General features: G+C 42.3%; 1 protein-coding gene across 4 annotated transcripts in view; it reads right to left on the bottom strand.

The window, feature by feature from the left end:
• Nucleotides 1–17,249, bottom strand: part of malt3 (MALT paracaspase 3) — a 134,249-nt gene that overhangs the window by 92,305 nt on the left and 24,695 nt on the right. For 2 of the 4 annotated variants that reach the window (XM_059946129.1, XM_059946128.1), the window contains one exon: nucleotides 11,348–11,469. In XM_059946129.1, the coding sequence (XP_059802112.1) occupies nucleotides 11,348–11,469 (122 nt within the window). Of the gene's footprint in view, nucleotides 1–11,347; nucleotides 11,470–17,249 lie in introns of those variants that run through there. The other 2 variants (XM_059946132.1, XM_059946131.1) reach the window with 1 other exon arrangement.

Here is a 17,249-nt window from a genome sequence, read left to right on the forward strand (position 1 = left end):
TTAGTGACCTAGAGGATGATGCAAAATGCAAGCGTCCAAATTTGCTGCTGACATAAAGGTGGGAGGAGATGCATCTGGTGATGAGGATACAGTCAGTCTGCAAAGGGATGCAGACAGATTGAGTGAATGAGAGAGAACTCGACAAATGCAGTTTAATTTTGGGAAGCCCAAGGTCATGCACTTTGGCAGAAAAATCAAGAAGCAGGTTGTTTTTTGCTAAATGGAAAGAGTAAACTGAGTAAGCTCAAAGGAGTCTGAGTGTTTTTATGCATGAACCACACACATAAAAAGGTCAGCAGGCAAGATCAGCAAGCAGTTAAGCAGCAAATGGCATTCGATACATGCCCATTTTGCACCTTGGCCCCAAAGGAACGAAATCTCCTTTAGCTGTATACATGTGTATGGTTATATGATAATAAGCTTGAACATCTACAGGGTGGTGGTGAAGCCAGGCCTGAATTTCTGAGCAGATTTGGTTCTCTTACTTCCAAAAAACCCTTCGGAAGTCCAAATACATCGATCGGCTCTTCCCCCCCCCCCCCCCCGCCCCCCGCCACCCCCACCAACTTTGCATGTTACATTCTGAAGGAATATAATCGCTTTGGAGGCAGTACAATTTTAAAACGGAGACCCTAGGATCTACTGCTCACAGAGAGTGAAGAATCTCCAGAATTCTCTTGCCAAGAGGGTCAGGGAAGCTAGATCTTTGGAGAATAGGATTTAAAGAAATGTTTTTGAAATATCTGGGAATCAAGGGCTCAGGGTATCTGGCACAGAGGAATTGTGGCCTGGGTCAGATCAACCATGATTATTTTGAGAGGCACCAAGGCCTGAGTGGCCAACACCTACCTGTCTTCTTGACAGGTTTTGTTGGAAATCTAGCGGGGTTGCTGAACATGGCTTGGTACAATGTACAAACTCAGTAAGATTAGGAACAATAAGCCATTCAGTCTAGAGCAACAACCTGTCAACAATGATTTATCAGCCAACGTGGTCACACATTGCCAACAGCAAATGTACAGCTCAGGCAAGTGATTTCTGATGCCTCGACATTGTGAAATACATCCAGAAAGGAAAGTCTTTTCATTCCTCTACCTAGATCTTAAATCCACATACCCTGAGGGATAGGGGGTGGATTTCTCATCACAAAAGCTGCACGCCTCAATGCAGTCGCTCACCCTATGAGTAATCACGGCATCATTGGGATTTTCCACACACACTATGCTAAGGCGGTGGGTGGGGAAGAAGGAACTTATATTGACAATCAAGAGTTAACTGCTGGTCATCAGTAACGTCCCTTTTTATAGCAGATTCACACCTCCGCTAAGGTAAGAAGATTAAGCTTCCTTCTGGTGCGGTCTCAGTCCTATCACACTGCAGAGTGTCAACCGTTCTGTAGCTGCACCGAAAAGCTTACCTTCACACCTTACTGTGTCTGTGTAACTCTGCTAGCGGGGCTGCAGTGTGCCTGTTTTTTTTAAAAAAAAAGCACTGTCCATCAGACTGTGTTTCATCTGGGTACTGCTTTCTATCACATTTCAATGACGTACCTGCTCTAAATTACCTCGTAGTGTACGTGGGTGGGAGAAGAATCAGGGGGAGTTAAGCGGCAGGAGAAAGTGAATAAATTACAGGGAGGTAGGTTGGGTTTGCCCCGAGATATTCAATGGGCTGAATGGCTTCCTTCTATATTGTTAAAAATCTGAACATACAGTGTATGAATGTAGTTTCAATATAATTAAAACTTCGGTTGCTATCATCATGGTTTGTCGCTATTAACGCCCCTTCTGTTGTTTTTAGTTTCTTTCTCTGCTTTATTCTTGTTCTCAGGTTAAAATAACTCCTTTCTCACCGAAAGTCAACTTTGCTCTAGTTCTGAGTTTATGTGAAAAAAAAGTGAAACAACTTTCTTTCAAGGATATTAAAAAGAGGAAGGAAAATAGTGTGGGTGGGGGAAGGATGCTTTTTTGTTGCATCTATACATAGTCTGCCACGTCCACATGATATCCTGAAACAGGTCCAACCAATCAGATTCTTACAAATCAAATGAATGGCTTGTTCCCCTGCAGCAGTCACCCAAAACACCACTCAACTACGGCAATGATAAAAGGCACCAAGTTCAATTTCTCATTTGCAAGATACCAGATAGGAAACACACACAGCTCATGAACAGGCTCCAGGCAGGCTGAACAGGATTTGAAATGCTCCTCAATTACGGAAGTCAGTCCCTTTATATATTTTCTAATAAAAAATCTGGTTTGCCAAGTGTGGGTTAAAGAAAATATATTGCCATAAGCGATGGGAGAGAGAAGTACTTAATGACCTCTGTTCCTTATTAGTCGACCTGCGATCAACTTTATATGTGCACGTTCAGTCTTTGGGTGATTTCGTGACAATAAGTGAACAGTGAACTATTTCCGGCCAAAAGGGGAATGACAGATGAGACAATGGGCATCTGCTCTCAATCTTCACTGCTGCCAAATATGGAGCAGCCAGGGTGACTCCGACCTGAACTTCTGCTTCAGTCTCTCCTCTTTCTGTCCACATCAGCAGAAGATGCAGCTCTGACTAAGGAACTCTCTGAACATAATGCAAGATTGAAGCACATTACATTTAAAATAAAGTTCAGGATTGTTGGCTGGCGTTAACAGCACAAGAAAAAGAAGAGCTAGCGTGGCAGCCCTAAGTCTCATCGTTAATTAAGATGTGGACAACATAACTGGGCGAGATCGTGAGGAAGATGCAAAGATGGTGCAAGATGACTTGGATGGGGGCAGACAGTTAGTAACTACAACTGCTCATTAAAGCAAATACCCAATCAGCCAATCATGTGGCAGCAACTTGATGCATAAAAGCATGCAGACACTAGAGGTTCAATTGTTGCTCAGACCAAACGTTAGAATGGGTAGGGAAAAAGCTTGATCCAAGTGACTTTGACCATGGAATGCTTGTTGGTGCCAGACAAGGTGGCTTGAGTACCTCAGCAACTGCTGGCCTTCTGGGATTTTCACAAATGACAGTCTCTAGAGTTTTCAAATAATGGTGCAAATAGCAAAACCATCCAGTGAGTGGCAGTTCTGGGGGTGAAAGCACTTTGTTAACGAGAGGGGTCAGCGAAGAAAAGCCAGACTGGTTCAAGCTGACAGGACGGCGACAGTAACTCAAATGACCACACGTTACAACAGTGGTGTGCAGAAGAGCATTTCTAATCACAGGCACACGCGGAACCTCGAAGCTTGCAAAATGATTTGTGCACTCGGTGCAATTGCACAGGCCTTTGCAAGGTCAAGCCTGAATTACTTTCTGCAACTTTAATTCTCCTTACCCAAGAAAGAGAATACTTGCAATAGAGGGAGTGCAGCAAAGATTCACCGGAATGATCTCTGGGAGGGCAAGGTTCTTATGTCAGAGAAAACCTGGGAGAACTAGGCCTGCCTGAGAGGGTATCTTATTGAAAAGTATAAACTTCTGATAGAGTTCAACAAAGTGAATGTGGGGAGGATGTTTCCCCTGGCTTGTTTCTAAAGCAAGTGTTAGGATATGGGGCAAGAAATAATGGCTGAGATGAAGAGAGAATCTTCTATATGTGTAATTCTCTACCACAGAAAACCAGAGGTGCATTTTCTGCATTTTTACCCTACCAGGAAGCAACTTGATGAACTGCCTCCAAGGCAAGTAGATTAAAAGTTCATATATGTGTACAGTACATGTCATCATATACTGCCTTGAGATTCATTCTCTAACAGGCATTCATATTGGAAGAGAAATGCATTAGAATCAATGAAAAACCACACATTAAGTGTGACAAACAACCAACGTGCAACAGAAGCCAAACCATGTAAATAAAAAATAATTCTGAGAACATGAGTTTTAGAGTCCTTGAAAAGTGAGTCCATAGGTTGTGAAATCAGTTCAGTGTTGAGGTGAGTGAAGTTATCTTCGCCGGTTCAGGAGGAGCCTGATTATTGATGGTTGATAAATGTTCCTGGTGGTGTGGGACTCAAGGCTACTGTACCTTCTTCCTGATGGAAACAGAGAGAAGAGAGCATGGCCTGGATGGTGGAGATTCCTGACGTTATTGAGAGAGCTCTGCCTGCGATGGACTGGGCTGCGTCCACCACTTTTCCTGGGCTTTTCGGTTCATGGGCATTGGCATTTCCATAGCAGGTCATGATGCAACCAGTCAGGACGCTCCACTGTGCATCTATTGAAGTTTGTCAAAATTTTAGATGACATTCCAAATCTGTGCAAACTCCTAAGACAGCAGAGGCATTGTTGTACAAAGACGAGAAAGTATGAAGATGCTGGAAATCCAGGCAACACGCACAAAATGCTTGGGGAACTCAGCAGGCCAGCAACATCTATAAAAAGGAGTAAACAGTCAATGTTTTGGACCGAGACCCTTCATCAGGACTTTATTAATCAAAAAAAACCTGGAGAAGGGCCTCATTCCAAAAAAAATTACTGTACTCTTTTCCATAGATGCAGCCTGGCCTGCTGAGTTCCTCCAGCACTTTGTGTCAGCTACAGAGGCACTGTGGTGCCTCCTTTATGATAGTACTTATGTGCTGGTCCCAGAACAGATCCTCTGATACGACAACACCAAGGAACTTTCGATCCTCTAATGAGGACTGGCTCACGGACCTCTAGTTTCTTCCTCCTCCAGTCAATCATCAGCACTTCGGTGTTGCTAATGCTGAGTGAGAGGTGGTTGTCATGGCATCATTCAACCGAATTTTCAACCTCCCTCCTATATGACTGTTGTGTCAGCTAACAGTAGTGTCATCAACAAACTTAAAATGTGGCATTGGAGCTGTACTTAATCATCAGAAACACGAAGTGAGTGGAGCAGGGGGCGAAGCACACAGCCTTGTGGTGTACCTGTGCTGATGGTAATTGTTGTTGCCATTCTGAACTCACTGGGGTCTTGGAGTGAGAAAATTGAGAATCCAGTTGCACAAGGAGGTATCAAGGCCTAGGTCAAGGAGTTTAGTGATTAGTCTCCCAGGGGTGATGGTGTTGAAAGCTGAGCTGCAGTCAATGAAGAGCATACTGATGTATGAATGCTCACTGATGTTCCAGAGCTGATTGAAGAGTTAATTAAATTGCATTTGCTGTGGACCCAGTGTGACAGCAGGCAAACTGAACCACACCCTAGTCCCTCCTGAGGCAGGGGTTGACATGCTTCACGACCAACCTCTCAAACCACTTTAACGCCATGGACGTAAGGACTACTGGATGATAGTCGTTGAGACCGTTTACCATGTTCTTCTTGAGCACTGGTACAATTCAACTCTGCTTGAAAGACTGCTGCAGCGAGAAGTTAAAGATCTCAGTGAACACTCCCAACCAGTTGATCAGCACAGGTCTTCAGTACTCGGTTGGGTACACAACCTAAGCTAGATGCTTTCAATGGGTTCACCCTGCGGAAGGATGCTCACACGTCTGCCTTAGGATTGTCGGGGACTGTGAGTGGGCTATATTCTGTCGGTCAAATTGAGCATAAAAGGCATTGAGCTCATCTGGGAGCGAAACCATATTGTCATTTAAGTTGCTTTGCTTTGCATGAGGTAATACCAGTCGAGCCCTGACAAAGCTGTTGAAGATCCTGTGATTCAAACTTGGTCAGCAATTGCCACTTCTCCTGTCAGCTGGCTTTCTGGACCTCTTGTACTTTCCTGAATAGCCATCTCTTGGTGCTTCTGGTTGGGAAGACTCCAAATCATTTTGTAGGGACACACTTGTCCACAAGTGTCTTCATAAAGTCCATGGCAACTGTGGTGTATTCATTCAGGTCCTGTGAGGAGTCCTTGAATATGAGTCAAAGCAGTCCGATAGCCGTCCCTCTGCCTGTGACCGCCTCTCTGCTGTCCATACCTCTGGTACCTTGCTTTTAAACCTCTACCTGCAGGCAAGCTGGGGGGAGAACAACCAGATGATCAGATTTGCCAAAACGCAGTCTAGAGATGGAACAGTAGGCATTCTTGATCTTTGTATAGCAGTGTTGGTGTATGCTGGGTCCTCTGGTGCTGCACATCTATTTGTTTATTGGTGTTGATTTCCTTATTTGAGAGAAACAGCCTTATGTGTTTCTTAGAAAGTGCACTTGCAGGTCCCATAGAGATCAGCATTCACACCTTCCAAGTAGCAACCTGTGTTTCTTACCTTTCAACTGGGACTCGGGTTTAAGATGGGACTGGTGAAGCCCAGTGACTACTTACTGTCAGCAAACACAACAAAGAAAACAGCTAGATATTCATGATTTTTATCAAATGTTAACAATAACATTTTTTCCTTTAAAATTTGTGGTAAACGATCAACGCAAACAATGGAGAGGCCAGCAAAGGCGTGGCTGAGTTGAGGGGTGAGGGGTGAGGTCTATTCGAGCAAAGGCAGGCTGAGTCGAGGGGTGAGGGTGAGGGGTGAGGGGCGAGGTCTATTCGAGCAAAGGCAGGCTGAGTCGAGGGGTGAGGGTGAGGGGTGAGGGGCGAGGTCTATTCGAGCAAAGGCAGGCTGAGTCGAGGGGTGAGGGTGAGGGGTGAGGGGCGAGGTCTATTTGAGCAAAGGCAGGCTGAGTCGAGGGGTGAGGGTGAGGGGCGAGGTCTATTCGAGCAAAGGCAGGCTGAGTCGAGGGGTGAGGGTGAGGGGTGAGGGGCGAGGTCTATTCGAGCAAAGGCAGGCTGAGTCGAGGGGTGAGGGTGAGGGGTGAGGGGCGAGGTCTATTCGAGCAAAGGCAGGCTGAGTCGAGGGGTGAGGGTGAGGGGTGAGGGGCGAGGTCTATTCGAGCAAAGGCAGGCTGAGTCGAGGGGTGAGGGTGAGGGGTGAGGGGCGAGGTCTATTCGAGCAAAGGCAGGCTGAGTCGAGGGGTGAGGGTGAGGGGTGAGGGGCGAGGTCTATTCGAGCAAAGGCAGGCTGAGTCGAGGGGTGAGGGTGAGGGGTGAGGGGCGAGGTCTATTCGAGCAAAGGCAGGCTGAGTCGAGGGGTGAGGGTGAGGGGTGAGGGGCGAGGTCTATTCGAGCAAAGGCAGGCTGAGTCGAGGAGTGAGGGGCGAGGTCTATTCGAGCAAAGGCAGGCTGAGTGGAGCAGAGGAGAGGCAGATTCGAGGCTCATCCATCCAAACTAAGCCAAAACCCAGTGGCAGGGCCAAGCCCAGAGTGTATTGATGCAAAAAGGCCCAGGTCCAAATGTGAGGAACAACCCGATGTTTGGTCAGTTTCATCGCCAGGGCAGATATATCGAAAAGGCAGGGTGTCGGGACAAGAGGCGAGGGCTGGGCTGGTTCTGCTCCACGACGTTTACTCGGCTCGGCGCTGAACTGAGGTGCAGGCCTGCTCCCGGCTTCATGCCTATTATGGGCTCACTTTTGTTCTGAATGCTATTTGCTTATTTTTACTACTTGTACTATATTTTCCCCCCTCTGTACACATTAGGTGTTTGACAGTTTTCTTTTAATGGGTCCTTTGTTTTGTAGCTGCAAGATGAATCTCAAGGTTATATAATGTACACATACTTTGAACTTTAAGGTGGATAAACTTTATATACTTTTACATAATACTCCATCCGCCGCCATTTTCTTTAATGCAGGCACATCCAGATTCTCCACAACACAAAGCTGTATCTTCACTGCATACATGAGTAAATGATAGTCGGAAATAAATTATTTATTTTCTTTTCCTACACAAATTCTGTGAGAGGAGATTTTATTCCACCTTTCAAATTTCTGGGTGGTGATATGTGAATTTTATAAGTGTGAATTTCTGTTAACTGAATGACTGTAATACAGAATTCTTTTTCATCAACATTTTTTTTAAAACAAAGGCTAATATCAATATTTAAATAACACCCACTGAAAAACTAAAAGGTTATTTTTGTGTTGTGTTATAAGTGGGATTACAAGGAACAGTTGGCAAGCTCTGCATCCTGTATTGGTTACCTTTCTTATTTTACAGAGAATAGCTCCGTCTGAGAAAAATGGCTGGCAAGAGTTCTTAGAATCTGCCACCTACATCATGGGTACAAAAACTCAAGCCATTGGCTACCTTTTACTATCTACCATATCTGAGAAGAAATCCAAACTTCTTGGAAGATAGGAAGCATGAATACTTTGTAATCCAACTCCCTCAGGAGACAAGGCCTTGATGAACTATTAGTTAACCAAGCTCAAAGGGACAGATTTGTCATCAAAACAATTAAATTTTAACACTCCAACTCTAAATAGTCACAGAAGTGTCCTGTTGTGTCCTACAGAGTACACTCGGCCTGACAACAGGATGCTTACCCACAATCTAAGCTGGTTAAAATGAACATTTCCGACACATGGACGACGCATCAACACTACACCAAAATCCTATGATCAATAAGCGACGCTACGCCTACTGAGGGAGCAATTGGGAGAAATAACATGCACTCCTCAGCTGTGCATTACCCAGTAGCATGCTTACGTTTTAGTCCAAAATGTGATCAAATGGGTCAAATTTAAAATCAGCATTCCAGCCTCAAGACTGGTAACCTTAAAACATCTAAGGCAAAGTAGATCCTCGTCTTGATAGGCGAAGGAAATGTTGAATTGGAAGCGAAGTGAAAATTCCACTTTGATAAGCCCGTGCATGTCCACCTGCGTAACCACTTACTCATCACAATCTCTTACTCAGCAATGTTCATTGAACCCATTACAGTCCAGTGCCCTCTTTCCATTTACTCACTTACTTTGTGGATCCTTAACATCCTTTCATAATCCGTAGCCTTGACAGTTTAGCTCGGCCAGTATTAGCAATAGAGCTGCCAGGAGAAGTTGCGAACAAAAACCCAATTCATTAAACCTGCTTTTGCTAGGAGGAACTTCAGACTACAAAAGCCTCAAGCTAGAAAACAGGGCAGGTGCTGTTGAGTGGAGCTTTTCAGTTTAATGCAGGTGTGCTTTGGTCTGGTGATATTTGATGAGCAGAAGGTTGTTAATTATTTGGTTCTATTTGTCACCTCTTGTCATAGTTCCTTATACCATAGGAGGGTGGTAGCCAGTCCAGCCCATCGAGTCACTACCTGCTATTAGAGCATTCTATCGATGACCCCTTCTCCCATCTTCAACCTTCCTCCTCTTCCTGGACACTCCTCTCTAGATCCTTCTATTGCTAACTGCTGAAGAGATATCACCCATCTTGATTTTAAAACACTCCTCTCCGTAATTCTAAGGTCACTCCTTCCAAGTTCATTGCTCTCTATTCTCTCCACACCAATCCTAACCTCGCCATCAAACCCACAGGTAAGGCGAGTGCTGAGGTCATCCCTCAACCTTGCTGAGGCCAGGTGACAACTCACACCTCCTCTTACTTACCCCTTGAACAGGACCCCATGAAGGAGAACCAGGCCATTGTCTCCCGCACCATCACCAACCTTATCAACTCCCATCCACTGCCGCCAAGTTCTCTTACTCCGCACCTCCTGTCTCTGCCTCCTACCCAAGGTCCACAGACCTTCCGCCGTCATACCAGGGATAGGGTTCTCTTGCCCTCAACTACCACCTCACTCGTGTCTGTGTCCAGCACAATTCTCTGTAACTTACGCCATTACCAACGGGATCCCACTACCAAGCACATCCTTCCTTCCACCCACCACCCCCTCCAGTTTCTGCAAGGATTGCTCCCCACGTGACACCCTTGTCCACTCGTACCTCCTGATACTTATTCTTGAAAGTTGAACAAGTGCTACACCTGCCCCTATATCTCCTCCATCACTACCACTCAGGGGCCCCGAACAGTCCTTCCAGGTGAGGTGACACTTCACCTACGAGTTTGTTGGGTTACCTACTGTGTCCAGTGCTCCCAGTGGGGGCCTCCTGTAAATCAGTGAGACCCGAAGTAGATTGGGAGACTGCTTCACTGAGTATCTATGCTCTGACCGCCAGAAAATTTGCAATCTCCCTGTAGCCACCCATTTCAATTCCACTTCCCATTCTGATGTCCCATAGAGGTCCATGGGCACCTCTACTGCTACAGTGAGACCACACTCCGGTTGAAGGAGCATAACCTCATATTCCATCTGGTTAGCTTGCAACTCGAAGGCATGAAGATCAATTTTTCAAACTTACAGTAATTGCCCCTCCATTCACCACCCCCCGTTTCTCCCTCTCACCTTACCTGTCCATCACCTCCCTCTGGTGCTCCCCTCCCTTCCCTCTCTTCCATGGTCTTCTACCTTCTCCTATCAGATTCCCCCCACTTCAGCCCTTTCTCTCTTTCACCAATTCTCCAGCTCTTGACTTCGCTCCTCCCCCTCTCCCAGTTTCACCCATCACCTACCACCTTGTACGTCTTCCACCCCCCCTCCATTTTCTTACTCTGACCTCTCCCCTTCCTTTCCAGTCCTGATGACGGGTCTCGGCCTGAAATGTCGACTGTTTATTCTTTTCCACAGATGCTGCCTGGCCTGCTGAGTTCCTCCAGCAATTTGTGAGTGTTGCTTGGGTTTCCAGCATCTGCAGATTTTCTCTTGTTTGTGATCAGAGTGTTCTTATTCTCCCGAACCTGCTCTTCCCCACATGCCCGTCATCTCCCGCCAAGCATTCCACATGGGGTCATCTACAATGGCTAATTAAATTATCAGCACATCTTTGGGATGAGTGGAGAAACCGAAACACCTGGGATAGTCCAAGTAAACAAAGCACAGGAGATGGGATTTAACCTGGGTTCAGCACAGATTACCGCACACCAAGAAAGGAAACTGCTGATTTGGCCTGTTCTACCAAAAAAAAAGAGATTATGTCATATTCCGGTCATTAATTCCATTTACTAGCTTTGTCTCTAAAAATAGTTGAAACAATAAACTTTGTAGTTCCGCCTCCCTCCTAGATGTGTGCACCCCCTCCAATTCTGACCTCATTTATATCCCAAAGATCTTTCATGTCACTGTTTGTGGTCAGACCTTAACCCACTAAGGTTCTGTCCGGAATTCACTGCTGACCTATCAAGCCTGAAGACTCATGTAAAGTCACATGATCAAGATTTCACTCATCTGTTCTAATATTTGCACCAGCCTCGCTTAAATGGAATTTCTGGTTTTATTTTGTGCTTTTATCCTCTCTGAACTGTAAATGAAAGGAGGGTACAAGACATGAGCTTCTGCAAAATTCTAACAGATTAGAATAATTTGGGAGGCAGGGTCCATTTATAGATTGAGTAAAGACAATGATCCAGATCCTACTGGCAGGCGCTGGCACTTTGGAACAGAAGCGAAGGATGAAGAGCTCATTTGATTTAGTCACAACATAACTATCAATGCATCCTGGAGTTAGTTATACAGATCTCATCTTGATGGGTTTGAAGGGCATTCAGGGCCCAGTTTAATTGCTCACCTCCTCCTTGCCTTCAAACCACTGGTACTGTAGTGGTGTAGGTCCAATGGCAGAACAATGAAGAGCGACAGGACAACCGGCTGGGACAGATGCACACTCAGGTTGCCTTGTGATGACAATACCTGCGGAGTGAAACATAATTTTCATTAAAAAAAAACAATCGTTCTGCAATATTGTCAGATGAACCACCTTCAATCCAAAGACACCTTCACTCTTAGTTTCCAACAGTCAACTTAAGCCAGCCAACTGGCATTTTCAACATTTTGCTCTACTGAAGTTATTGGGCAAAAGCAGGTGTAGCAAGGAACAAAAGGCGAGATATTTTTAAGCATATTCAGAAGATCTTAATATGATGATATTGAGCACCGTACTGAGCAAATTAGAGGACAAAGGGATTGGGAGTGGTGAGGATCAACTAAAATATGAGAAATAGAGGAGGAATAAGCAGGTCATTTTGAGGTTGCGTGGTTGCGTGTGCAGGAGCTGAAGAGCTGCAGGTATTACCAGCCAGGTCGCTACCTTTGGTCATTCCACACACTGCCTCCAACCTAGTTCAATTTTTCTTCCCCCACCCCCCCCCCCCCCCGCCCCCCAACCCCGGCCAATAAATGCAGGTATTCAAGTCAAGCAAACTTAAAAAACAAAAAAAACCCTGCTACTTCATCCTCGCTGGACATAAAAGTTCAAGAAGTCTCCGAGGTACTCTTAGAAGGCTGATAACCCCAGCCAATTCCAGTCCTGCTTTAAGCAAATCATTAGAGACCAGAAGAAGCTGGTCTCACAGCATTTTACACTTCATAAAAAGCATCTGATGGCCAATTCCAGATGGATGAATTGTGTGTTCAAAGTAGGGCAGCGGCTGTGAAGCACTGATTGAAGAAGGTGAAAAGCAACTTGTGTACGTACAAACAGGAGATTCTGTAGTTGCTGCAAATTCACACAAAATGCTGAAGGAACTCAGCAGGTCAGGCTGCATCTATGGAGAGGAATAAAGAAGTCGATATTTTGGGGCCAAGACCCTTGATCAGGACTGGAAAGGAAGGGGAAAATAAAACAGAATTAAGATGGTGGGGGAGGGAAAGAGGATGACAAGCTGGCAGGTGATAGGTGAAGATAGGTGGGTGGAGGAAGGGGATGAACTAACAAGCTGGGAGGTGGGAAAGGTGAAGGGTTAAAGAAGGAGTCTGTTAGGGGAGGAGAGGATCTGGGAGGAAGGGAACGAGTAGGGGATATAAAGGTGAGAAGAGAAGTGATAAGAAAGGAGGCAGAATGGGGAATGAAGAGAGAAGGAGGTTAAAGAAATCAATATTCATTCCATAAGGTTGGAGGTGACCCAGATACAGAATAGGAATGTTGCTCGTCCAATCCGAGAGTGGCCTCGTTTTGGTAGTAGACTGACATGTCAGAATGGGCATGGAGCATTGGAATTAAAATGGCTGGCAACCCAGGTACAAGGAAGTTCCATGTTTCGTTGCAGTGATGCATCGAAGACACCCAGAAGACGTGAAATGGGATTAGCAGAAAGTGTCAGAAGTGCACCTCTTCCAGAAGACGGCATTTTCCAAGATATTCACTACAAGATTGGATAGGTTTGACTGCAAGCTGTGAGAAGTGAGAATTGAAACAAGAAGACTGTTGGAAAGATTAATTCCAGTTCTTCAACTGACATTCAAAATGATTCATTCGAAACCACATTTCCAATACTAGCACCTTTGTACTAAAAGAGGAAATGCAGGAAACGTTATTTTGCACCTTTTGCACGCGGAATTCTGTTTCTGACCATTTGGTACAGCTGCTGCAATTGCTGGAGATGTATTTTAGCTGGAATTGAAAGCAAAATTTGAGTAATACGAGTTCAACATATACATACATTTTTCTTACATCACACAGAAACCCAGCGTGAATTTCTATCCCACAGCGTTTTCTGTGTTAAAAAGTGCAAACCTCTTGGTGGTGTTCTGTGGAGCAGAGAGGTCAGTCACTCTCTGAGAGAAGCAAGCCTCCAAGCTCAGGCAGGACTGTGTAGAGAGTGAAAAGCTAGAGGACACAGAGAAAACAGGAGGGGGAGAGGGGGGGCTGAAAGCAAGGACTGGACGATAATCCCACAGAGAACCAACAGCCACCTGCAGGGACATCCAGCCCCGGGTGTTGGACCTTCTTGCAGAGCTTCTGACCCCTCTCTCCATCCTGAACTCCAGTCCAGAGGCAAGGGGTTGGATCCATTGTCCCAGCTTTATGTCAACCTCTGCCAGCACATTCCCACAGGCCCATTCATTTTAAAGGGTACTCCAGCGTAAATACAAAGTTTAGGTTTGTCAAATTTGTGCTTATTTTCTTTATTTGACAGTATATTTATTTCTAAAGTAGCAGTAGCTAAGTGTACTTCTAAATAAATCTATATATTTTAAATTCAGTATGGATTTATTTCCCCCAACCGTTTCCAAATTTCTCTGATCATTAGAATTATTTGGAAACATTAATATTCACAGCAACAAATGTTGACAGAAGTTGAAGTTATCTATTAAGATTTCGGACTCTTCCATTAATACTAGATCTTGGAGACTCAACGTTACTTTGCTTCAAGATCCAGAATTTATCACCTTTATAGAACAGCAAATTGACTTGTTTTTTTCAACAAACTATACCGAAGAGATTGACAGAGGAATACTTTGGGATTCTTTTAAGGCTTTTATCCGTGGACAAATTATCTCATGTTCCGTTGGTAAAAGAAAACAAAGATATTTAGATATAGCTTTATTGGTGGATAAAATTAAAGGAATTGATAAGATTTACTCCGTGACTCCTACCAAAGAACTTTATAAGAAGAGAGTTGAGCTTCAAATGGAACATAGCTTATTATTATCTTCTTCAATTGAGAATCAATTAATTAAGACCAGGGCTCAATTTTATATTCATAGTGATCGAACTGGTAAATTGTTAGCTAACCAATTAAAAGTTATTTCGACTAAGCGACAAATTATTAAAGTTCGTAAACAAGATGGTAATTTGACTACTGATCATAAAGAAATTAATAATACTTTCCAAGATTTTTATAAATCTTTATATCAATCAGAATTTGACGGCGATCTGTCCATGATAGATAATTTTTTTAACAATTTGAATATTCCCAAACTGACAGATGAAGATCGGAGTTTGTTCGATGCTCCTATTTCTATGGCCGAAGTAGGAGAGGCTATTTCAACAATGAACTCAGGGAAAGCTCCTGGTCCTGATGGTTTATATTATAGAATTTTTTAAAACTTTTTCTTCTTTGCTTTCCCCTCGGTTATGTGAAATTTTTAATGATGCATTCACTAAGAAGAGATTACCCCAGTCTTTTTATGAAGCTACTATCTAATTCTTAAAAAAGATAAGGATCCTACTTTATGTGCATCTTATCGCCCTATATCGCTATTAAATGTAGACTCTAAGATTCTTACAAAAATTTTAGCTATTAGGTTAGAAAAGATACTATCACAGATTATTTCAGAAGATCAAACTGGATTGATTAGGAACCGGTATTCCTTTTTCAATGTTAGAAAATTGATTAATATAATCTATACTTCTTCACCCACAACCTCAGAATGAGTTATTTCATTAGATGTTGAAAAAGCTTTTGATAGAGTTGAATGGACATACTTATTTAATGCCTTGAAAAATTTTAATTTTAGTTCTAATTTTATATCATGGATTAAATTAATATATTATAAACCTGTTGCTTCTGTTCTTACAAATAATTACAGGTCCTCTTTTTTTCAATTATCTCGTGGTACGAGACAAGGTTGTCCCTTAAGTCCTTTATTATTTAATATCGCATTAGAACCTCTAGCCATTGCTATTCGTGAATCTCCTAATATTTTTGGTATTACCCGTAATGAGAAGTTATACAAGTTATCACTTTATGCTGATGACTTGTTGTTATATATTTCTGATCCGGATAGGTCTATTCCCACTATTCTATCCTTGTTGGTTCAATTTGGTAGTTTTTCTGGTTATAAACTAAACTTGGATAAGAGTTAGTTATTCCTTTTAAATGCGGAAACTTTATTGAATGACAGGATACCATTTAAAGTTGTTACTGATAACTTTATTTATTTAGGTATAAAAATTACCAAGAAATATAAAGATTTATTCAGATTGAATTTTTTACCTATGCTTCATCAAATTCAACAACTTACTATTAGATGGTCTCCCTTATCCTTATCATTGGTTGGTCGGATTAATGCTATTAAAATGATGATTTTACCGAAATTTTTATATTTATTTCAAGCTTTACCAATTTTTATTCCTAAATCTTTTTTTGATAACATTGATTCAAAAATTTCCTCATTTGTGTGGCAACATAAAAACCCCAGGTTAAGTAAAAGACAGTTACAGAAATCTAAAAAAGATGGTGGTTTAGCTTTACCTAACCTCAGATTTTACTATTGGGCAAATAATATTCGAAACTTAGTATATTGGAAACTAGATTTGGATTCACCATTGTGCCCACAGTGGGTAAATTTAGAATGTAATGATGCACAAGGATATTCTTTATTCTCCGTTCTTGGTTCTTTTCTTCCTGCTGATTTAGTCAAACTCAATAAACAGATATCCAACCCTATTGTTAAACACACATTACGAATTTGGTTTCAATTTCCTAAGTTTTTTTACTCTGAAAAACTTTGTTCTTGATAGCTCTATCTTACTTAACTTCTTTTTTAAACCTTTTTTAACAGATCAAGCTTTTAGCATATGGAAAAGGAAAGGTATAATATGTTTTCGTGATCTTTTTTCTGACGGTATTTTGATGTCTTTTGACCAACTTTCCAACAAATTTAAGTTACCTAAATCTTATTTTTTTAGATATTTACAAATCAGAAATTTTTTATATAAAGTTCTACCATCCTTTCCCAATTCAACTTCGATAGATTTTTCAGACATGATTTTTACCTTGAATCCTTGTCAGAAGGGATTAGTGGCTTTTATTTATAAAATGATTATGAAGATACAACCAGAAATGTCAGGTAGAATTAAACAAGAGTGGGAAAAAGAACTTCAATATAATATATCAACAGAAAAATGGGAAAAAATTCTACAAATGGTTAATTCTTCTTCTATATGTGCTAAACATGCTTTAATACAATTTAAGGTCGTGCATAGAGCTCATATGTCTAAAGATCAGCTAGCTCGATTCTATTCCCATATTAACCCTCAATGTGACAGATGTCATTCAGATGTGGCCTCATTGACCCATATGTTTTGGTCATGTCCCACCTTACATAACTATTGGAAGGACATATTTGCTACCATTTCCTCAGTTTGGAATATTGATTTACAACCTCATTTTATCACTGCAATTTTTGATATAACAAATGAGGATGGTAGTCGACATTCCCCTTCAATTAGACGAATGATCGCCTTTGCAACCTTAATGGCCAGAAGGTCTATATTACAAAATTGGAAAGAAGTAAATCCTCCTACCACGTTTCAGTGGTTCTCTCAAACTATTTCTTGTCTGAGCTTAGAAAAAATTAGAAGTACTATTTTCGAATCATCAATTAAATTTGAAGAAACTTGGGGACCGTTCATTCGACACTTTCATATAAATTAATTTGGCCTCTTCCAGACCTTTTCTCTTTTTATTCTTGTTCCGGTATGGAGTTCCGGAGTTCCGGAGTTCTTGACACTATCATGTACATATAAACTGTTATTATTGCCCATGTTAATTTAGGGTTTTTTTTTAATATACATTTTTTCTTGCATTTTTATATTTTTTTTCTTTTTTTTTCTTTTGGTGATTATTCTTTTTCATGTATAATCAATATAGGTTTGATTGATTATTGTATGATTTTTTTGCTGATATTTTAATAAGATATTGTTATCTTATTACTAATTTAACTTCAAGCCTAGTGCATTTATA

This window comes from Hypanus sabinus, chromosome 21 (assembly GCF_030144855.1).
Source record: "Hypanus sabinus isolate sHypSab1 chromosome 21, sHypSab1.hap1, whole genome shotgun sequence".
NCBI classification, from domain to species: Eukaryota; Metazoa; Chordata; class Chondrichthyes; order Myliobatiformes; family Dasyatidae; genus Hypanus; species Hypanus sabinus.